Consider the following 24,136-nt stretch of genomic DNA (forward strand, 5'->3'; position numbering starts at 1 on the left):
ATCTCTCTCGAATGCATCTAACGAACGTTGATTACTTGATGAAAGATAAATAAACATCACCTCTTAATACAATCATTGATAAGCTTTATTCATACAGTTTCCAGAGTATTCGGTAATCTTGTATTTATCCACTAATTCTATAAATCGTAGGGACAGAGCTGCTCATTTAGACAGACACTTCAAGATCAATGCACGAATTTTGGCAAAGAATATATACGCAACATTGTTTCTCGTCGTAACAAAATCAAAAGAATGTGCGCGTGTCACGGTGTCCTTTGTTGATGTGGCGAAAGTGTCCGTTCGAGGCTTCTCGACGGTTTTGTTTTTCTTTTTCTTTTTTTGCAACGATAAAACGTCCGTGTCCCCGTGGAGCGCGCGCGGCCAGACAAACTCGTTTTCTTTTCGGCATTTGTTTCCGTTTTTCTTCTTTCCCCCCCATGAAACTTTTCTTTCGAAATTCTACAGTCCCGCTGAATTTTTTCACCATCCCTCGTTCCTGTCGTGTAGCGAAATGGGGCCGTTTTCGTTTTCTCAGGGTATAAAATTTTCTCCCACACATCCGAGAGAGAGACAGAGTACGCTTAATCGCTAACAGCACCACACAAAGATGTGAAAGACAAGGCTAGAACAAAAAAAAAGGATAGAAGGAAACGTGTGTTTATTCTCTTTTTTTCCCATAAGAAACGAGATGCAATCTAATCACCGAATAAGACGCAGTCGGTTTACCCGTGGATGATGACGATAATAATAACAATTTACTCTCAACCGGATCGACGTAGTGAATTTCGAGAGTCACGCATGTTTTTTTCTTTTTCTTTTTTTTCTCTTATGTGGCACACTTGCGTCGTTAGAGAGAGAAAGAGAAAGAGAGAGAGAGAGAGAGAGAAAGAGTGAATTTCGAAGAGGAAGAGAAAGCACCGAGTATCGCCGTTCGCAGTCAAGAGAGTCGAAAAATCAAATTAAAGTCCCGAAGTATGTTCGATTCTTCACCATTATTTAAAGATCGATAACGTTGGTAGTAGTGCCCCGATGATCGGTAATTAGTCGACGATATTATTATTCTGTTTTCTCTTACACAAAAAACACAGATCTTGATCTATTATGCGATCGTAGACTTATTACGGTGTACATGTATATCAAGTACGAGTTCAAAATCTATCACGTAGTACAAAGAGATAATTATGCTATTTTAGTTTATTAAGTTGTATCATATACCAAGAAATATCAAGACTACAGTACTATATATTTTAATTGATTCGGAAATGTATGATCAAGATCGGTTAGCCCAGAATCAATAAAATCAGACTATTAGTGGAGAAAGAGAGAGAGAGAGAGAGAGACAGAGAGAGAAAGATAGATAGATGGATAGAGAGAGAGAGAGAGAAGAGCGGGAGGAACTGGTAATTAATAGCTTGCTGGGACAAGTGCCGGATGCCTTTAACTCGTTTAAGTGCAGACTTCTTTTCCAGAGGACGTTGTAAAAATTCGGCGGTGTCGCCGGTTCGTTTGTAACAATTGGAAAGAACCTCGATTATCTCCTATAGTAAGTTCTTTAAATACTTTTACATTAAAAGTGACACAAAATCAATCGCGTCGCGCGTTAACCCGAATCACCAACATTAACACACCATCGCTGGCCATCGCTGTGGTCTCGCGTTAACGCCGAGAACTCCAAAGTCGTTGAGTCTTGTGATCTCGATGGCCGAGAGAGTCACGACCGAGTCCGATACACGCGAGCTGTATGCGCGAGTTACGTGTGAGAGAAATTCGTATTATTTTGTGCGCGGATGACACGGATGTGTGTCACTCCATGAGAAATTCGCCGATACATGCTCCACCGTGTATCGAGAGAAAGAGAAAGAGGGAGAGGGGGAGAGAGAGAGAGACAGAGAGAAAAAACAAAAAGATTGCTATATCACTCCCACATTCGCTTTCTTCTTGCTAATTACTAACGCACATACGTACGCGTGCATGAGCGCACATATACACACGCGCGCACACACACACACACACACACACATACACACGCACCAACATACGCGCACACGCACGCACACACACACACACACACGCGCCTTACAAAGTTCATCCTTCGTCTCCTCCGTCTTACGTAATTACGCAACTCTATCTTGCGTGAAATTTCTCTTAAAAATACAATTCGAAGAAAATAAAGAGATATACACATAGTACAGGTACTGCCGGGTGGTCGCAAAAAACACGTTGAAACCAGCGCGGCAAAGATCGGCTTAACCACCTAACGAGAGCCTAAAAAAGATTCTTTCACCATCGACTTCGTAACGACACTTCGCGTCGCACTCGTCTCTCCTCCTCCTCCTCCACCTCCTTCTCTTCTTTTTTCCATCCTTACCCTTCCCCCGTCCCGCCCCATCGTAATCACACAGCTATTTTATCGTTAATCAACCGATTCGTAGTCGTGTTTCAACACTTATTATCTGGTTTAGTTAGTGCCTTGTAGATATTTATTTGGTTCTTTATATTATATCGTATGATAATAATTCAAACGACTGTGTTCTCTCGTTTAGATATTTCGTACCCAAGTTATTAATATGTTCGTAGACACAATTCGATTATCATTTTTTACGTTTATTTACTATTTCTGTGGACAATAAGGAAAAACAATAATGCATACATACTATTTACGAAAAAGAAAAAAATAATTCCGTGAAAAATTCCGTTAGTCCCCATCGGGGAAATCGATACGCGGTCGAAACGTTTCTTTTTTTTTTTCGTTTCCTCTTTTCTCCTTTAAGCGACGTTCGCGTACTCGAACTAATCATCGCGTTAAGAGACATTCGATGGCTGAAAATAAAACCTTAAATCCTTTGGACATAACGATAAAGTCTTGCATACGTACACACATGTGAATTGACATATATTCACAACGATTAATCACTCTTTACACAATACTTATATACGCAGTCATTTCTCGAACATGTATCAATTTGAGCTTCACCTTGACGTCAACGTCGATATCGATCGGCGTGAAAGTTATTTAAAATGTTCATTAGGTGCACAGAGAGACAGAGAGCGAGAGCCGTGGTCAATCGTGCACGGCGCTCGGAAACGACACTCCCCGAGAGAGAGAGAGAGAGAGAGAGAGAGAGAGTCCCCCCTCCCTTTTTCATCATCAATAGATATACATAACAAACACAGAGGAGCAGGAGAGTCTCCGTATTCCCGTTACCACACGTGTGCGCACGCCGCAACATCCGAGCGCGCGTTTAACTGTTCGTTCTTTTAAATGCGTCCGGTTACGTCTTCCAGTTGTGCGGATGAGCCCTCGGTGGCGCTTGGTTGCCTTGCGCCTGAGACGCCTGCGACGGTATCATGTCGAGCAGATACTGACGTTGGAGATCTGCCGCTTGTCGTTGCAGTTCGACAAGACCCTTACCACCGGCAGCCTGCGCCATCGCCAATTGATAGGGGTACAATATCGAAGTGAACGGCGGCATCATGTGAGCGGGCAGAGGCTGATGCGGCGGTATGCCCGGCACCGGATTTTTCGCCAGTTCTGAAAAACGCCATTGTTTCGCGTGATTAGATAGGATTCGTCGGCATCGAGAGTGTGAGCGCAAGAATTTTCACGGGTTCCTCAAAAATATCGCGACTGATTTAGGGCAGGTTGTTTCCAATTCCTTGGTAAGTTAACTTGGATAGTTAAATCGTATGTGTTTGTCTTTGTCTTTCCTTCAACTTGGACAAAGATAGACATATGACTGAACTACTATCGGTTAACTTGCCAAGGAATTGGAACAACCTCCTCCCTCCCTATATCTCATAGCAGTACTTACAACTAAACTGAATAAAATTACTTGATTCATCTTTTCGCTATCACGAAATCCAGCGAAACTTTTGCACTCGGCCAATAACGAGCCGGCTGACATTCGCGAGAGTTTATTCAAGCTCTAGGAGGGCAGGAGGAGGATTTTGTACTGATTCTTCGAGTCGATACTCTCTCGAGATTAAAGCCCTGTGTACGATAGAATTTCACTCCAAATTTCCCGTTCTTTCGTTCTAATCTTGCAATTCTCATATATCCACTTTGTCTTACTGATCATTTTTGTGTTTCTGTAACTTTGATGAGTGTCCACACGGCTTCGCCTACCTCTCAGCAACTGTTGCTGCAAAGCCGCTGCAGCCGCTGCGTGGTGCGGGCTGAACTTTCCACTTTCAGCCAGTTTTACTAGAGGATGTTCTTGCAACTTCGGCGCTGGCGGCGTTGGCGTCAACGTCGGTGCCGGAGGTACCTGCGGCAGAGGCGCAGGTGGTGTGGCTACTCTTCTCGTGGGAGTGGCTGCCTTAGGAACTGGTTTCGGAGCAGGAGGATCCGGACTCGGACACGCCGCTTGCGCTAGCCTTTGTTCTATCTCTTGTTCCTGCTGCAGTGCTTTCACGAAAGCAGTCTTTAATCTGCAACACCGTGCAACCATCGATCAAAATATTGCTGGAAACAATATCGCTTGAGCCTTCATAGGTCGCTAAAGAGTAGATGTAGCAAGCACACACTTTCAACATACTAGTTTTCTTCTTCTTTTATTCGTCTGTATCATGCGTCCGTTATCAGTCAAAGGTCAGTCAGAGTGTAACCACGAGTTATCTGGATGTACCATTTAACGGTATACAAAGGAAAGTAGTATACTTACCGATTGGTGTGCTCTGCTTTTAACGCTTTCTTCACGTTAGTCGTCACGCAATGCTCGCATATAACTTTCGGATCGCGACCCGCCGCGGGTCGCTGGAAGGTCGCGTGTTGTCCTCTGGGACTGTCCTTGTTAGCACCTGGCAGAGGTTTCTCCCACTTCCATACTGGTGTGAAATCGGTCTTGCACTGCGAACACTCGAACGGCTCGGGAGGTGGCGGTATAGCCGGTTCCTTTGTGATGAAATCAACCACGTGCTCCAAACCGACCAGATATATGAACTCCGTGTTGGAGGGGTTCGGTACAAAATGCATCTCCGGAGGCGGCGGTTTCGGCGGTGGTATTTGCAGTAGTGTCTTCTCAAGCTGCTTCCTTAAGGCTAATTTGGCGGCTGCTTGACGTTGAGCAGGTGTCTGATTATCCTCCCGTGGTCGCTCCTGAATTTGTGGCAAACGTCAGAATGCATTTCACGTTGCAAACTTGGCTTCTACATAGATAGGCCCGTAGAAACAGAGAGAAAAATGTCCGAAGGTAAATGCGAAAAGAATGTTAACGCGCGATGTAAGAATTCGAGCGATTTTGACGAAACATCGTTGTTGCAAACTCAGCTACCAGCAAGTGTTAACTTGTGATTGTCATTTGCGCATCAAAGGAGAATAACAAGCAGACTATTTTTTTACACGTCATTTTATGGTATATCTGATTGAAACGAAAGAATTTCGTTCAGAATAACGTGAAAAATGAGAATAAAGCGAGGACAGAAGACAAAGCTCTCTTAAACAGGAGACTGAAATGCTTGTTATCGACTGTCTATTTTTTTATGATCTCAACAGAAGAAAGAAATTGATTAATATGCCTCGAGAAAGAAGATACACAGATAGAAAGACATTGCATATTGATACGACGTGCTTGATATACCTGTTCCGAATTCACAGGCGTGCTTAAGGATGCGGTGGTTTTATTTTCCTGCGATCCAACAAGCAGCTTTGTGTTCAGAAAAACACAATAATGAGTTACATACGTTGCTTACGATTAAAGAATTATTTGAGACTTTCACCGCCACTTGCAGTGCTTGTAGTGTTGCATATTAGCGGTGAAAGCGTTTGTGTGTACATAACGTGCCTCTTTTGAAGTTTTTAGATCAAGAATACTCAATGATGAATACGGCTTTATTAACCCTCTCAAGATTGGATTGTCTCGTTTCTGATGTCAAATTTAGCTGATGTCATATCGCTCATCATATCGTGATTTTGGTAATTTGTAATATTTTACAGTAACCAGGCAAAATTACATCGAAATGCAGTCAAAATGCAGTTTCTCTTCAGCAACGCAGCCAACGACGATAGAGCGAAATGTTCCGACGATGGTGCATGAAATTCTGTGTCGAGAATGTTCCAAATTAACTTGGCACTTGAAGGGTTAACAATCCGAAACAAGACTCGAGGTAAGATTTGCACGACGACTGGAAACTTACAGAAGTGAAGAAAAACAATAAAAAAGAAATAAAGATAACATGTGATCTATTATACCTTACTTACTTGATGTGCGGGAGCTGGCGTCGGATCCTTGGTGGATCTTTCTGTTCTGTCCGCCGGCGCGTGGTAACTCGACACATTCGGCGTCGTGCTGGGCGGTCTGCCCCTAGAATGAGGTGGCTGAGGTATCACCATATTCGGAGGTATCCCTGTACTCGAGATAGTTGCGTTTCGGCCCGCTGTTGGCGGCAACACCATGCCTGGTGGTGGAGCATGCAAACTACTACTTCTGCTTGGTGCTGGTTGGCCCCTGAGTAACGGAGGCGGTGCTTTCCCTGTTCTGTGACTGTGAAGGAACAACATTTTGGTCACAGGGTCTCTTCCTTATTCTACTTGCATTAATCGCGTAGTGGTTTGTCGATCATTACCTGTGAGGCGCCTGCTGCACTGCAGTTACTGGCGGTGGCAATTTGCTGGGGGCTTTCGGCACCGCAATATTCTCCTTCAGCTGTTGAGACTGACGCAGCTTCTTCAGCAGCACCAGCTTCATCTCCTCGGACTTGAGCTCTTCCTTCAGCTTCCTGAGCATCCTCTCGCGTTCGGCTAACTCGTCGCTCGACAGTTCCTTGATAGGCAGCAGAGGAGGCAGCTCACCTGTGTTTGATGTTGTTGTTAGTGCGAACACCAGTGATGAGAAATTGCATATTGAAGCGAATAGAATACGGTAACAACCTTCCTCGCTGTCCGATGCGTTTCCATTCAGGTATCCATTTATTCTGGGCTCATCAGGACTCTCGGCATAACTTCTCTCTATTCTAGGTCTGAGACTACGTCGTGTCTTGCGATCCTCCCCTGATTTGGGAGCCAGGATGCCTCGCGCCGCGTTTTGTATGTTACGAGCCTCCGGCATGTTGTTCTCTAAATTAGGGCTAGTGGAGATGTGGATACCCAAGTCCAACGGCACCGCCACGTCTCCGGAATTCACAGAAACAGATGGGGAACTACGCCTGCCACTGCTGCTAAAAATACACACAATTACACACGATTAAAAGGCTTGCGATAATACGTAAATATGCTTAAACTGCAATACAGCGACAGCTATGTCTTCTTAATGCTGAGACACCGAGTTCACTATCGCATCTTCAACGCATCAACATTCATATACCGAGTATACCGAGTCGAGTAATAACAATCTATTTCGCCGTTCATCATAGAGCGATAACGAGTGATACCGATAAGAATCCAGTCGGATAAAAGACAGCATTATTACTAATTACCATTGTGAGGCGTTCTACTTTAAGCGTCCCAAGAGAATGATGCGCGAAGTTCCCAGTGGGATTCCTCGTGGCGTGTAAAACCGAAATCGCAGGCCGCGCGCGCGCGGACTCCCCGCTCGAGTCATTCGCGTGCAACTCGTCGGGAAACGCGCACACGGACACGAGCGGCAGCTGTTAAATCCGATTAACCTCAAACATGGCGTGAAGTGCACTTTTACCTGACACTCAGATCCACCACCGCATCCCCGTCCAGATCCATGGCCTCCATTCTTTCGGGCGACGGTCACTCTGCAATCACAAGGCGTGAGGATCAAATCAGGATCAACAGGCATGCCGCCGGGAGCGGACCGAGATCCTAGGCGTTCAAACGCGCGCGCCAAGCCGAGAAAACCGTCGCTACGACGGTTACGCACATCAACACACGCTCAATGCTCGTCGTGCGGCACGACACGACACTCGCAGGCGGCGACGAGTCGTCATCGTCGTCGTCGAAGGAATATCCACGAACTAGGTTATCAAATTTCTCCTGCCTCGTGTAACGCGCACTCGGCACCGCGTCGTACTCGCGAACGACGCCCGGCTTTGTTTTTCGCGGAAGATCGTCAATGAGGATCGCGATTACAGTCACGGATTACTCGACGCGTAAACGCGACATCTCGGAACTCCAGCGACACGTAAAGAACGGTCCGTCGACGCAACGCGTGCGGAATCGAAGAGTATCCTCGACGGAAGACGCCTCTGAAATGAAAGGCGTGGGGGAGAGGGGCGGCGGCGGAGGGGAGAGGGCAAGCGGACGGACGAGTGCGCGCGCGAAAGAGAGAGAACGCGACAAATGAGCGAGCCAGCGAACGACGAGCGAGCGAGCGAGCGAGCGATCGGCCGATACCTGCGGAAGTAACTGTCCTAACCTAACTTTCACGAATTCGCCAACAGGCAATCGCAGGCAGCCAGCGGTTTACGGCGTACGACTCGGCGATTTCCGGGAATGCTATCGACGAATTGGGACAGGGTCGTCTGCGCGTCTTCTCGATCACCACCACACCACACCACCACCACCACCACCGCCGCCGGCGCCAACGACAACGATGATGACGACGACGACGACGATGACAATGACGACGACGACGACGGTCGCCGCGTCGCCGTCGTCACACACGTTGTGTTCAAACAACACCACCTCTCTCCTCACTGCCGTCGACCACGAGGAGGAAAACGAACGATACACGACGATGATATTACTCTCCCGCGGCTCGCACGCGCGGCCGCCGACTCGCTTTCGGCGAGGTGCACCAGCCCCGAGAGTGAGAAAAGGAGAGAGATAGAGAGAGAGATGCCGCGCAATCAAAGAATTAACGTTTGATACTTCGGAAGTGGCGTCCCGACACAATGGCAGCTAAGCGTAGCGGTACAAGAGAGACCCGTAGTGGGTACCCGTAGCTACTCCTGCTCTCTCGGGAGGGGGTATGGGGGATAAGCGCGGAGGAGCGAGGAGGGCCGCTACGGGGGGAGCAAGGGGTGCCGCCGCGTACGACCGCGCGCGCGGGGAGAGGAATGGGTCGCACATTAATTATTTCTCCTCTCACCCCTACCACCGCTGCCGTGCAGCAGCGTATACACGCGCCGTGTAGCCGTTCACCCACACACGCGGCCACATCGGGAACGGACCAGAAACGAATCTCTCCCCCTCCCCTCACCCTTTCTCGCTATGTATTGTATATGTATTATACATACATGTACATATATATTATATTTATATATATATATATAATGTGCGCGCGCGCGCGCGTATGTGTGTGCAACAGAGGAAGAGAGCGAGCGAGAGAGAGAGAGAAAGAGAAGCGAGGAGGGAAGAGAGCTCGGTTTTTACGCGCTGGTCTATTGCTCTTGTTTTCTCTCCCTCTCGCGTCTCTCGCGGATTTTCCCGAATTTCGTCTCTCCGCACGGCGGTGTTCCCTCTCCCGCGGCCGCCCTCCTCCCAGTTGCTCGCTCGCCCTTATGCCCTACGGGAAATCGATTTTTCGACGGCAGGGTCGGTCCCCACTGCCGGCCGCGGCCGCCGCCGCCGGCATCAGCGGCGACGGCGGCACGGAGAGCCGCGACGATGTTTTCGCAAGGCGATTCGGTGGCGGTTTCGCGTACGCATCTCGAGCGAGAATGATCGTCGCACCGGACGAGAGGTATTGTCGTGATGCGCCCCCCCTCTCTCTCTCTTTCATTTTGTGCATCTGAGAGACGAGACGCCGTCAGATGCGTAATTAGGTGGAAATATTGAAGTGCTCTGGGTGAAAGAAACTGCCATTTTCGCCCGCGCGCTCGCGAACGAGCGAGCGAGAGCAAGAGAGCGTACGCGAAAGAGAGAGAGAGAGAGAGAGAGAGAGAGAGAGAGAGAGAGAACCCGCACGTGGCGGAGATTCTTACATAAACCAATTAAACATACACCATCCTATGCTTATGGCAACTTCTCTTTCTTGCTTCTCCCGCTTAGCTGCCGTCGCCGCCGCGTGTCGGCGTTATACGTGACGTCATGTGTTCTCAGAGGTCTCTAAACTCGCGGTGCGCGCGATATAAAGACGCGTGCATGACTCCGTCGGCGGTACGTCGAGTTATGTCACGTCTCGAGCGCGCGCGAACGAATTCTCGTCGGGAGATTCTCTCGTGGAGTCACAGCGTCTCCACGACGAGAGAGAGAGAGAGAGAGAGAGAAAGAGAGAGAGACTGCGGCACTTCTCTCCTCTCTCTCTCTCTCTCTCTCTCTCTCTCTCTTTTTCTTCAATAGGGAATTTTTGCAATACCGTCTTTTCAGATACGGTAAACATTGATCGTGAACGTTATTCGCTCAGAAATAACGTCGCTATGTACGCGACCAATAGCATTCACACATTTACCATATCTGAGAGACGATATTGGAAAAACTTCCTAATAACACATCCGCACGTATTCGCGTAAACTAGAATTTTTTCTCAGTAACTATTTCTAGTAATTCAGTGGGAGATAAACGTTCCTATTGGACAGCCGAATACCGTTCCGAAATACGTCGTTGATTGACCGGTCGATCGGTCGGTCGATCGACCAATCGATGGCGCTATTAATGATAACGGTAAGCGTTTGAAAGTGTGCGTGAAAAATCAGGCACAAACTGACGTACACGAAACCTTCAACGCTACAAGTTCCGTTCTTTTCCGAAGGATTTGTGAACTGGTGCGAGATGCAAAAAGAAGTTGGAATGGGACAAATATATTTGTTCTCGTTCTAACTCATTGCGCGCTAGTGTGCACCAGTTCAAAAGTTCTTCGATGAGATAAACGATTTCTAGCTTCCTAGGTTGTACAGTCGTTTCATTTTGAAAGAGCAAAAAGCGCAACCCAGTTCGGCCAGAGAGGAAGACCTGTATCTTCTGGAGGGACCAATGAGATAAAATTACAAGATGTCGTACGGATCGATGAAAAAGGCAATTTTGGCTCGTCGCCACTGGTGTGTGTTTTTCAGAAGGACCAAGGAGCAGCGTGCTCGAGAGAAGGAAAACTGCCTATGCGAGGGGAATGGCCTATGGAAGAGGCGTTATCCTGCTGATTCGCTGTAAACGATGCTCGAATACACAGGATCTTGCTGAAAAGCAACGGTTGCCGCCGTCCGCAGCCGTTGCCGCCGCGTGGCTTCTTCGCCACGCAACAGCACGTGCGTGTGTGTGTGTGTGCTGCGTGTGTGTGTGTGTGTGCTGCGTGTGTGTGTGTGTGCTGCGTGTGTGTTGTGTATGGCGCCGTGTCGGGTTTTCTACGCGACATCGTTGAAAATTGGAGATCCGTAACGCGCGGGCTCGTCTCGAGTACCACCACCTTGCGCGCGATCTTATCGGCGAGCAAATTACACGTGGCTTATCGTCAAGTCGGAAAATGATTATGTATTTTCCTATCAGCCGTTCGCTCGCGCGCTAAATGAGCGATGCGCGTGCGAAAAGTCCAAGTCAGTGTCCCCGTTCGCGGACGCGAAAAACTGGAGATACGGTGTTGCGCCGTGTAGCTTTGACGGATCGATATATTAATACCGTGAAAAGAACAACAGAGGGGAGAAGCATTCGGTCCACAAATCCGTCAACAGCTCGTCGGAAAGCGGCTGGAATCCTCCACCACGATTATCCCCGAAGATCGTGAAAGCTGTGGATAGCTCTCGTAGCTCTCCCCCCTTTATTTTTTTCAATTAAACAGAACCGAAGATTTTCTTAAGGTTTGCTCTTTTTTTCAGACGGCCCTAAGGCTTGCACCTTTTGTCTCTAAGGTGAGGAGACAAGTAGAGACGTGTAACTCGGTTTTTCCCTGAAGGGAAAAGTAGCAGAAAGTTCTCGTTTAGCAGCGCTAGTTGAGCTGGCAAGAATAGGCTCCATAGACTCGAGAGATGAAAATTGAGGGCGAAATGAGGGCCGAGAACGCGTTAAATGCCAACTACTGCGCAAATGAATTGCAACAAATTAACTTATCGCGCTGCGGAGAACGGCTCCGGCCTTTCACAATATTCTTTTGTTTTTAGCGACAAAAGGTACGCTCTTTTCAACCGAACCGGTGTGGCACTGGGCAACTTGTCCCCTCTCCCCCTCCCTCTACTCCTGACGTCTGGAAAAAAGTTCGGGCATCTGATAGCCACTTACACACTTCTCAACTTATAGGTTATATGCTTATTTCACTCCAAAGACGAGAAGTGCACAATCCAGTTTGGCTAGAAAGAACATACCTAATATATATATATATGTGTGTGTGTGTGTGTGTGTGTGTGTGTGTGTGTGTGTGTGTGTGTGTGTGTGTGTGTGTGTGTATGATGTGTGTGTCGAATCTCGTCACGGGTCCTCTCTGTGCTCTCTCCCGCTCTCCCTCTCTCCCCGGCCCCGCTACCCTTGCACCCCCCTTCAGCCGCCTATCAATGCATCAGCGCGACATGTTCGCGAAAACACGTACCTCGGAGGTCGATGGAGGACGATCCGGGGAATTGACGGCGTGGATCGGTTGACATACGCGAGCTGGGCTGATTTGATGTACACACACGGCGAAGTAGAACGTAGAGCCGCGCTCTCTGGTCACGGCGGCCGCTTCGACGGTGTTACCCTTCCTTCCTTCTACAGCCGGTCGTTTCTTCCTCTCTCTCTCTCTCTTTCTTTCTCTCTCTGACTCTGTGTATGTATGTGTCTCTTTCTTTCTTTCTTTCTTTCTTTCTTTCTCTCTCTCTCTCTCTCGGCTCACTTCACACTGCGTTCACTCCGTCACTCTTCGCGGCGCGCGCTCTACCTATGTATCGCGGGACGCACGCCACGCTACAATGTATTACTCACTGCACTCACCGCCGTCACTCACTCACTCGACATGGCGTGCACGCCTCGCATATCTGTGGTCAGTACACACGTGTGTGGTCGGCCGACCGGCCGGTCCGTCCGTCCGTCCCTCTCTCTCTCTTTCTCTCTCTCTCTTTTCTCTGCGTCGTCCTTCGTCCGTCTATTTATCCGCGTCTGTCCGGATTCGTTCACTTATCAAATGTTATCATCACCATCATCGCCGTGTCGTCGTGAACACTCCTCTCTCTGTCTCTCGCTCACCCTCTCTTTCTCTCGCTCGATATCTCTCTCTTTCTCTCTCTCTCTCTCTCTCTCACCTCTCGTCCTCGTCTATTCTTTCAGGCGCACTTCACTGACTGGCAATCGCCGACGTTTCCGCGACTAATAAGAACTCTCTCACACGCGTGCCGCTCGTCGCGTATCACCAGAGACGGGCGTGCGTCTGCGGGGCTCTCTCTCTCTGGTGCGGGATCGCGAGTAACGAAGACACGACGACGGCAACGGCAACGTAGACGGGCACCGAGCGTGCATGGCCGACGTGACACGGTAGACGAGGCATACAGAGAAGGAAGAGCCGCGGAGAGAAAGAGCCGAGAGTCGGACGCTTACTCGGACCACCAATCGTATACCGGCGGAGTTGTGGCAACAGGGGAAAGACGGGGGCGCCCTCCTGGCCGCCTGCCTGCGACCTGTCGGCCGAACGATTCGCGCGATGCCCGGGCGACGACGCGCAACCTTGAGCGCAGCTATGCCACTACCTTCCCCGAGAGAGAGAGAGAGAGAGAGAGAAAGAGCGCGCGCGCGCGCGCGCGACCGCGGAGGAAAAGTTCGCGACGGCTCCTCGCAAAAATTAACGAGACCGATTCAACATGGCGGCCTTGCCCGCCGTTAACGTCGCCCCTTCCCCCTTTGCCCCGTGTACATTGCTCGTCGTCGTCCTCCTACCCCTCCAGCAACCGTCGCCGCCGCCGCCGCCACCATCACCACCACCACCTTTGCCACTCGAGCGACTCGATTCCGCCGGGTGTATCATCGCCTCCGCGCGCACCGACGTGTGGTTAAGCCCGTGTCAGACACGACGATTCGGAGATCGAGGCTCGCGATTTGAAAACTGGAAATTGAGCGGGTCTATTGATCTCGATCATCTCGCTGAACTCGGCTCTCTCATTGGTCGAGTCCCGGTCTTCAGCCGGCGATCCTCGATCTTCAGCATCTAAGCTGATACGAGGGGAGGGAAAGGGGTGAGAATGAGAGAAACGGAAATAGAGAAAGAGAGGGAGGAACAAATGGTAGCTATGTCACGTACTCGGTATAAAACAAATATTGAGATCCGAAGGAACCGAGAAAGAGAGAGAGAGAGAGAGAGAGAGGTGATGAGAAGAGAAAAATTGCGAGGAGTGCGAAAAGTGCAGTTTCGAGGAGTAGAAGATGCGCGATTCCGGAAAAGCGACTCTGGCTGCGAGGCTTCGTCGGAAGACTCGACGACATTGTAGATGCGGTACGCGTGTCAAAGGGGACATTGATAATGGTATTATGGACATTCGCGCGTAAATGACGGTAATCAGCGCTGCATGTGGACGCGTAAACTATCTTGCAAGGAATGTCCGCAGTCGAAGAGTTTACCGACCCTGGTCGAGCTGAGCGAGGTAAAACAGCGGTTCGAGGAAGTTGACGAATCCCGTTCCAGGCGGCGCCCGTGTCTCGCCGCCATTCTTTCCCGGCAGACGCGCCACAATCATTTCAGCAAAATTCAAAACGTGAGCCGGTCCGACACGGAGAAAACAGCGGGGCAGATTTCACCGCGCTCTTTACAGACCCGCGAGTGCAAAGATATCAATATATTGTCGGTCGACGTTAACGTCCGGCGTGTGAAAGTATCGAGGTAACCTCGTCGTGCAAAGCCCGAAACGCCAATTGGCGAGGAGAAAAAATTGACGATACATTTCAGGTGAAAAATAACGTACAGAGTAATCTATGCTGCAGAATCGACCGATGGCCTCGGAATGGCAAAATCTCGCGAGAGAGAAACGAGCGATATGTTTCACAGGCTTGACACAGGGTATACATGAAATAATTTACCACACGGGATGTGAACTGGTTACTTTATGCCATGCATTATTTATTAATCGACTCATACATCTTTCAAGAGAATTGATTTACAGTTCCAAAAAATATCTGTCTTCTATTATTACACAGGAGATTGACATAAAAATAATGACAGCTCGGTATACAATTCTATGGAGAGCCTTGAAAATCGAAAGAATACTGTTTTACAATGTGACACTTCAACGGTTCCGGGCGAGTGAAAAATGCCTCGCCCTGGGACTACACATATCCACGGTAAAACGGTAAGCATAATTGTAACATCAGAGTTATTATTACAATAACAAGACTTGTACGATGCACAACACAAGTTCCGCGGGTTTTCGTAATGGGGGGGGAGGGCAGGGGAGGGGAGGGACTTTACGCGCCGCAACTTCATACGAGGGTACTGCGTTTCGTAGAAAAAAAAAAAAAAAAAAAAATTCATATATATACATATACACAAATTAAATGATCCTCTTTCTCTCTTTCTATTTCTTTCTCTCGTGCCGCTTCTGGATTAATTAATTATTTCATAATTACTTTACGCTTTATGCAACTCGTCGCGTCTTCTCAGCCGAGAAGCGATCGGTGCGGCACATAAAATTTGTGTCGCGGATCAAAATAGCATGCCGAAAAAATTATCGCACGGAGAATGGAACACGAGAAATTTGTAATAAATACACGAAGCCGCAAGAAAGACACGTTCGCAAACAATTTCGGAGAGAAATACTTTCGAAAAGAAATATATACATACACACACACACACCACGCAGAGGAACGTCCGTCGTGGCGAGCCGCACGATTGATTCTCGAGACGCTCGCGGAAAAACGCAAGAAAAATGTTTCCTTCTTCGGAATTCTTTTGTATTATCGCAATCTCGAGGATCGGAGCGGATCACCACGACGACGTCCTGTATGGTCTATCATATCGCGTCGCTCGGATATCTCGATCTTCTGTTCCTCGTGGTCTAGGAACGAACACGCAAAAGTGCCCGAGTCGAACGGAAGTCGATACCCGCTCTCTCTCGCTTTCTCTCTTCTCTTTCTCTCACGTAATTACGTTTTACTCGTTCACTCTCACACATACGGATGACTTAGAGCAATGACGACGAGATACAATTCGTCTAAAAAATATTAGATTCATCGAAAAAGTCGTTTCATTTCTCTCTCTCTCTCTCTCTCTCTCTCTTGATTTTTTCTTTTCCCTCTCACTACGAGAGACATGCAAGAAGAAGAGAAGGAACGAATTTTTCGACCAACCTGATATTCCTTTGTTCGCGCGTTCGACGCTTTAAATACATTCTACAAAAAAAAAAAAAATTTGGTAAATAAATAAATAGGGGTGAGAAAAACGAAGAATTGGTAGAAAATCGGCAACGGAAAGACTTGTTTGCGAACCTGCGGACTTGTTTAGTGATAATATTACTATTATATCATCATTATTATATCATTATTATTATATTATAATTATTATTATTATTACAGGCAATTGGTGGGTACTTAAACGGGCGAGACGCATGTTTAAGTAAGAATTTCGTGCGGATTTCATACCTGTCGTCAAAGTGTCAAGCGTCGAATCCCGTTCGGAGGAAAAGACGTATAAGAGTACTTTCCCTATTGTTAATTAACTTCGTAACGACATATAGAAAATTAAAACGCGCGCATCCGTGACGAGACCATCTCGATGAACGTTAAATTGACGATCATAAGGATATTACACCGGACGTGTCACGTATGCCTCTTCACGTTGCAATTACAGTAGTTACTCGTAAGATTCCTTACATCTTACACACGTATACGTAAAAATTGAAGAGAGACTGCAGGAGAAACCCCGGAGTAAAATAAGTGTCAAGGCATATATTACACCCGATGTAGCGCGCGTACTGCTCGAGAAACGATCAAGAACGTCGTTCCGACGAGATGCCGACGGAATGGAAGAGCTGAATCGTCACGTCTACGTAAAAGAACACCGGACACACTCCGCTCGATCGAGTGAGTCGATTCCTCCGTTTCGATAGCTTGCTTGTCTACCTCGTCGTCGAGAAGGCGAAGAGGCGAAGAAGGAAACGAGACAGAGATGAACGGAGGGAAGTGTGTCCGGAAGGTCAGAATTTTTCAGATGCTTCAGCGATTCCTCCGATCGCGCACTTTCGAGCAGTACACCCGCACTCAGCGCACGCACGCACACATTCAGCTGCGATTGCACGGTTGCTCTACGCACTCGGGGATGCGTCGAAGAGAGTGGTAGCGCGGCTCCTGTCCTCGGGAACGAGGAGCCTCGTATCGGAAGCTGGCCCAGAGCGACACCGCCACGCAACAATCAGCGAAGGAAGCGAAAGGCTCGCCGACGAATATTCACGGTTCGCGAGCGTCATCGACGATCGGATCTTACGCACGCTAATTAATTTCTACGACGCACGCTCGCAAAGAGCCTCTTTTTCTTTTTCTTTCTTCCTCAATACACTCTCTCTCTCTCTCTCTCTCTCACACATGTACACGTAATAATAATACGCATAGACGTAACAACACGTAACGTACACACATATACATTTCGATTACGATTCGTTAATCTTCGACATCGCTAGGAGTAAAAGACTATTATCCGACGGAGTGCGACGCGACCGGCGTCGCAGCAACGGCAGGAGAAAAATGACAGCGGTCGATCTGACAGTTTTCATGATCCGGATGATGGTCCAACGTCGCGTTCGCGCGCGCACACACACACACACACACACACCCACACACACACACAAGCGATTGTTGATGACACACACGAGACGCGACATGTCTCGCGTTCGCCGATCACATCGCCGATCGCGCGATGACCGGGCAACCCCGGTCGGAAAATGGGGAACTCTGGCGTGTGAAATCCTGCTGCGCGCTCGCTAACGCACGAATTTACATGTGCGCCCTTAGCGCGACCACGCTTGTCCCGTCTTCGTAGTCATATATACACACAGCGGAACTACAGAACGAGAGAATCGTCCGCGAGTGTATGCGTGGGGATGATCGAGCGCCAGGACTCGCCAGGACAAAAGCTGTTCGCGAGGAAAGAGCGCGTCGCTCACGCGCTGCGGTGAGACGATCTCATTCCCTTTCTTCGATTCTTCGGATTTTTACTCAGGAACGTTCTTTCCTCAAGCAATGTGCGCTAATACTTCGGACTTCGCTCCCGACTCCATTGATTTCCGACACGTCAGGACGAAACAGGGAGAAAAGAAGATCCTTCGTTAGGTACAGTCGCGCGAAATGATTCGACTCGAGGCGATTCTCCTCTCGAATCGTCGCTGAAGGGAAGCCGGACACGACCTGCTCTCGAAGGCTCTCTCCTTCGTGGAATACATCGAAATCACATCCGCGATGCGACGGGGATTCACGCGGATCGCACTTCCAAGACGCGTCGACTCACACCAACCCTGACGGTAACACACGTACGTTTTTCGAGCGCGTACGTGCCGAAAGCTGGATTTTAAATTCATTCACTTCAAGTTCAATCGCTTATCATCAGTCGTGATCGTCGTTCTCTCTTCTCTCTTTCACTCTCGCAACGCGCTTCTCGTGCATCATTTCGAGTAACCACAACGGGACATCCGGGAGGCGCCTGGTGTTACCGTCAGGGTTCAATACTCCTGTCGCTCTTGCAGTCGCGAACCGGGTCGATGGATGTGCGAAGGCATCGCTGAAAATCGCGGCGGCTCACCGCGATGGGCGATTCTTCACCGTAAGTATACATTTGTATGTGTGTGTGTGTGTGTCTGTGTGTAGTATATATCATACATGTATAATCGACACGAGCTGTGTCGCGCGAAACTAATACTTAAGGAAACCTAAATGCTACGCAGTCGAGACGAGAAGTTAATACAGTCCATCGCTAATAAGTAGGTCCATCACCTTCGCTCGCTCGCTCGCTCGCTCTCGTCGCCGTGATTTCGCGCTGCCTCGATCGTACGACTCGGGGACTCTATTCTGAACGAGCATCGCACACGTGCGATATGTATCTAGAGCAGCGATTAAGTAATTTTCCCTCGGAGGGCAAATGTGAAAAGGATCAACTTCGTGTACACGTGGTTTCACATTTTCGAAAAATCATCGTGATCATCAAAGTCGTCGAGAGAGTTCGCGCGAACTCTCTTCACGGTCCGGTTTTTAGAGAAGAATTCGCACAATCATCACCTGCCAAACATGCTCATGTAAGTTTTTCCCGAGAGACGAAACGTGAAAGAAGCAAAAAGCTTCGTGTATCTGCATCGTTCGGGGGGTGACGTGGCCGTTACAGTTGTCGAGTCGGCATAAAACTTATTATTTTTCCATCACATTTTCGTTCTCAGATAAAAGTTGCATGAATGCTACCCTGAATAGAGTCCTCGACTGTTCCCTTCAATGAGAGCGACGTTCGCAAAGCGTTATCTTCTTTCACGTGCTCGCTAAATTAACAGAGTCTCGTTTTCGCTCTACCGACTCTATTCAACACACACACACACACTGTGCGTGTCAATTTCCGAAGTTTCGGGGGCACTGAAGTAACGAACACTCTCTTGCCTCTCACTCTGTCTCTCTCGGACCTGGTAAATGTCGTGCGGGGCCTGTCAGCTGCTACTAAGCTCCGAATTGCTTCTAAACCCGTAGATCTTTACCATGAAATCGATTTCCGTTAACGTCCGAAAATTCTGGCCGGTTTCGCGGTGATCCGAGCGTACGTAGCGGAAAAACGTGAACGAAATTTTAACTCAGCAAGCCGTTTCTTCGTTCCAATCAGCACGCGCCGCAAGCTACTTTCGAAAAAAAAAAAAAAAAAAAAAAAAAAGAAAGAAAAAACCTACCGACTGTACGTTGCTACTACACCGCGCGTCTAACGAGAAAGTCGAACTGTGAAGTCGTGTAATTTCTCTTTCTCTCTTTCTCTCGCTCTTAGGGTTGTTCCAACTCCTTGGTAAGTTAAATTATACGTCTGTCTTCGTCTAAGGGCCGGTTGTTCCAACTTCTCGGTAAGTTAACTGATGGTTAAATCATACGCTTGTCCTTGTTTTTCCTTCGACTTAGACAAAGACAGACGACACATGATTCAACTGTCAGTTAACTTACCAAGGAATTGGAACAATCTGCTAAGCCCTAAATAAGAAGGGAAAACAAAGATAAACGCATGACTTCACTATCAGTCAATTCACCAAGAAGTCGGAGCAACCGGCTCTGTCTTCGTTCGATTTGAAGGAAAAACACAGGATAAACATACGATTTGACTATCAGTTGACTTACCGAGAGAAGTTGGAACAACAAGCGGCCCTATATCTCTTATCGTTATCTCACGTTATCTTCGGCATCGCGCACTCGATTTCACGCGTCTCCTCGTCCGCTTCCTGCAGCCTGCACACGCAGTTCGTTAGTCTCTCGCGGCTCTCGTAGGCAGTATATATCGTAGATATCATTATCGATCGCGAAGTACAAGCGCGACAATGGTGCGCGTCCGCGACGCGCGTTCACCTTGACGATCGTATTTACACTTAGACCCGACGACCGGCCGCGATTCACCGGAGCGACTCCTCTTCTCTTCCCGCTCGTTTCGCGGCATTCATCGCGGCACAAACCATCGCGCATTGTCGCACCTGCCTGCATTATTATACGCGCTACATTCAACCAACGTAGCGCGCTCGCTCTCCCTCTCTTTCAGTTTGTGCGCGCGAGTGCATCGCACTCGTATACGACCGGTCTCTCTCTCTCTCTCTCTCTCTCTCTCTCTCTCTCTCTCTCTCTTTCATTCTGTTGCGCTTTTGTTAAGAATCGCGTCGGGCATTTATATCTCTTCGAGGACTTTTTTTATAACACTACTCGCGTGGCGCGCGGACCGACCCGCCCGCCTTGTTTCGTTCGCGCGGACCTGACAGAAAAGATACGCGTCTCCGTGTCCAAGTGAAGCAATTACGCGTGCACGGGGTTTCGAGAACTGTTGACGAACATGTTACTTTTTTTCGTCTTTCTAATGATGGTCTAATGAGAGAACTTGTTTCTGAAAAAAAATCCAGAAATTAAGTCTGTTACATTGGACATCCTCCTTCTGAATTGCACCTAAAAAAAAGTGTTCCAACTGTTTTGAAACCCAGTACACTCACATACATGCACGCTACACACACACACACATACAACATACCGGCTGTATTCTGATTAATCTTGTGCGATGTCGGTTTCAATCGACGATAACTCATTCACTCGCTTTCTTACCCTCTCTCTCTCTCTCTCTCTCTCTCTCTCTCTCTCTCTCTCTCTCTCTCTCTCTCATAATTTACTAAAATAAGAACGCTTCTCACCAGCAACGGCGGGTTTCGGAGGGACGCTAATTCACCGCTACAGCATGAGGGTGAGTCGAGAGGACCAGAAGCAACAGGAGGCGACTGCTCGCGGCACACACACGGTTTGTCCAGGAAGACCGTGTATCCCGCTTTCGCAACGTTTTATCCGTCAAAGTCGATCGGTGCACGATCGTATGCGTGTCTCTGGTCCTCACTTCTCGCTGTGGAATGTTACACAGAGAGCGGCGGTTGTTTTCGTGTACGCAAAGGAAAAACTTCTCCGGGAGAGCGTACGTCCGCGCTTCGCTTTGCAATGAGAATGCATTAGAACAGAATTCATTGTGCAAAAGACGCGCGCGCGCGCGTGCACGCTCGTTTAATGGCTCGAGCTGTACAGCGAAAAGAAAAAGACGTAATTAACGTTACGAACCCACGTGGGGCGCGCGATCGAGATGAGCTGGTCGGGTCGTCGTCGTCGTCGTCCGTTAAATTAGACCGGGCTATCTCGTCGAAGGACAGTCTCTCTCGTCCTCTCTTTTCCCTCCCTTTACTTTCTCTCTCCCTCTCTCTCTCTTTCTCTCTCTCTCTCTCTCTCTCTCTCTCTCTCTCTCTCTCTCTCTCTCTCCCTCTCTCTCTCTCTCTCTCTCTCTCTCTAGATCTAGAGCTAAATTTACCGCTAGTCGAAGCGCTGAAAATGCAAGTGGATCAAACCCAATTTCGCTGGCGATTCAAAGTCGACTGAATGCGAAGAAAGCGTCCGCGCTCTTTAGCGATGCGACAACAAACACGACGGTCGCGTCTTAGTTTCCCGGGAAACTCGCGCGGCCTCGTGTGGCTCTAATTGCTCCACTTGTATCATCAGGGCTTCAAGGTTGAGGTGATCCTTTCGAGTCACGTGGAATCGTTGGTCTCGCGCGAGTGGATTGTTGCCAAGTTTTCGTTGATGCACATGCGTGTAGATTAGTCTGTGTCCTTTCCTCTTCATGTGTCTCTCCTCGGCCTCCTAATCCTCTTCTATCTTCTCCGGCGATACTTGTAGATTTTTCTCCTTCTTCTTCTTCTTCTCCTTCTTCTTCTTCTTCTTCTTCTTATCCACCCTCGAGCACGCTTGTAAGATTTTCTAGTTTATCACAGATGTTTTATTCTCGGTTTTATAACGCCCTGTTATGTTTCTATATGCCTGCAGCTCACTCGGTACATTCGAACCAGGGACTATTGTTTCATGCTCCCTGTGTTTTATGTATTAGTACGCGCGGTTAACTCGCTCAACACATTCTCATGTTGATCTCATTCTCTCTCGGAATCTCTCTCTCTCTCTCGCTCTCGCTCGCTCTCTCCCACAAGCCGACACGTTATCATAATCACAGCTCTCGTCTCGTAATTGCGCGCAAGAAAATATAATCGCACACTAAGGCCTGCCTTAGTAGAAAAATATACATTCGCTTCTTAAAAAATAGATCTTAGCATTCTGTACTGCCTAGCGTTCGCTTGATATTTTACACAGTATTTTGATTCTTGGCAGGCTGCTTAAGGGTTTAAGTTTTATGATATCGGCTACCGAGAACCGTCGTCGAGTGAGCTCCGTCAGGGCTTATATCTCCGATCTAAACGCTAGCTTGGGGCACCATCCCTTTATGTTTTATTTTTTCTTCTTGTTTGTTGTGTCTCGCGACGCACACATTCATAAACAGATACATTCGCGTTCACTGAGAGATCGCACCGGTCGCGAAGTGCAATCCATCGTATGGAAGCAACGAACGGACGGAGAGAGATAGCGACGTTGGAAAGGAAACAGTTTCAAGTGCCGTTTTCTCTCTCTCTCTCTCTCTCTCTCTTTTTTTTTTCTTTCTTTCTTTAAAGCGCCGGTAAAACGATATACCGTGAAATCAAGGAGGAAGGATCGCGCACCACCGAGTTTTCCCCCGGAAACGTCAGCGCTCTCGAGAGATGAATCTACATATACATGTACTTTCCATTCCGTCCGGTTCGTCCTTCTTTTATGAATGCGAGGTCGACTAACGACGCGCAGCAACGTGCAGCCCGCTCAACTTTGTTGTACATGTTACCTCTCTCGGCAGGTTCAGTCTTATGCTTGTGGTATTTTGTCGCTTATCACACGTTATCGACGCGTGGGTTTTTACTTTGTGACCGCGTTGTGCCCGCGTTGTGTGAACGGCTGCACGACTGCCTTGTTTCTTCTTCTTCCTTTTCTTTTTCTACTAACGATATTACTTATTACAGAGGATTCGACGCGAAGAGATGGTACTATTCGTATCACTCGATTTGTCTTCTACGATTTGCGGTATTTCCGTTATATACCGTACATCCAAACGTACATTATCTTTACCGCTCTCTCAAAACACACTCTATCGTTCCTCTCCCGTTCTTTCTTCGCACTCACTACTCGCTAGTCGCGCTCTCTCTCTCTCTCTCTCTCTCTCTCTCTCTCTCTCTCTCTCTCTCTCTCTCTCTCTCTCTTCTCTCTTTCTCTCGCGCAATTATCGCAATTGCAATATCCTTTCTCGTTCCGCATTTATAAACATTTTTTTGCTATTTCTCTCTCTCTCTCTTTCATTCTCAGTCACTCACTTATCACATTCATACGCCGGGCATCGCATCCCCGAATATAGTTCTTTCTTCTTCTTCCCCTTATATGCGGAATTTCCGTTTGATTAAAAAAAGAAAAAGGAGGAAAAACGTAAAATTACTCTTCGTTCAGAAAAAATCTGCACGATATCGACGGTGAGCCAACGAACGACGTGCGTCACCGTGACACGTTCACATTACTACGGTTCGCACGGTAAATAGTCGCGATTTCTCGAGATCTCGTCGTCGATCTCCCTTCTCTCTTTCGTCTCGCGGTTAGACTTTTCCCCATTTTTCTTCGCGCAAAAGAATATACTCGTACGGAATACGAAATGAAAGGGCACTTGCACGAGTGTTGCAACAGTGTCGTCCACCAGACAAACGTGCGTGCACATTGCTTTCTCTCTCTCTCTCTCTCTCTCTCTCTCTCTCTCTCTCTCTCTCTCTCTCTCTCTCT

The 24,136-nt window shown here is 48.1% G+C and overlaps 1 protein-coding gene across 7 annotated transcripts; it reads right to left on the reverse strand.

The window, feature by feature from the left end:
* Positions 1-67: 67 nt before the first annotated feature.
* Positions 68-13,618, reverse strand: simj (transcriptional repressor p66-beta simjang). Of its 7 annotated transcripts, none has more exons than XM_019841430.2 (9): positions 12,357-13,617; positions 7,632-7,701; positions 6,869-7,155; positions 6,565-6,790; positions 6,200-6,482; positions 5,580-5,645; positions 4,665-5,098; positions 4,073-4,431; positions 68-3,532 (listed from the first exon to the last, which is right to left on the reverse strand). In XM_019841430.2, exons 2-9 carry the CDS (start codon positions 7,679-7,681, stop codon positions 3,273-3,275), a joined length of 1,965 nt encoding a protein of 654 aa, XP_019696989.1. In that variant the 5' UTR covers positions 7,682-7,701; positions 12,357-13,617; the 3' UTR covers positions 68-3,272. The 7 variants fall into 7 exon arrangements, with proteins under 7 accessions (XP_019696989.1, XP_019696991.1, XP_019696992.1 ...); XM_019841432.2 differs by having other exon boundaries at positions 6,869-7,152; positions 12,357-13,616; XM_019841433.2 differs by having other exon boundaries at positions 4,127-4,431; positions 12,357-13,614.
* Between the last annotated feature and the right edge of the window lie 10,518 nt (positions 13,619-24,136).

The sequence above is a fragment of the Harpegnathos saltator genome, unplaced genomic scaffold (genome assembly GCF_003227715.2).
Source record: "Harpegnathos saltator strain DR-91 unplaced genomic scaffold, Hsal_v8.6 scaffold774, whole genome shotgun sequence".
NCBI lineage: Eukaryota > Metazoa > Arthropoda > Insecta > Hymenoptera > Formicidae > Harpegnathos > Harpegnathos saltator.

What these genes read in the sequence shown, in the direction of transcription:
- simj (XM_019841430.2), bottom strand. Translation starts at nt 7,681, where the DNA reads ATGGAGGCCATGGATCTGGACGGGGATGCGGTGGTGGATCTGAGTGTC. An exon ending in CGCCAGCTCCCGCACATCAA is followed by an intron (nt 5,646 to 6,199) that starts GTAAGTAAGGTA and finishes CTGAACACAAAG; the next exon opens with CTGCTTGTTGGATCGCAGGA. An exon ending in CAGAAACACAAAAATGATCA is followed by an intron (nt 3,533 to 4,072) that starts GTAAGACAAAGT and finishes GGCGTTTTTCAG; the next exon opens with AACTGGCGAAAAATCCGGTG.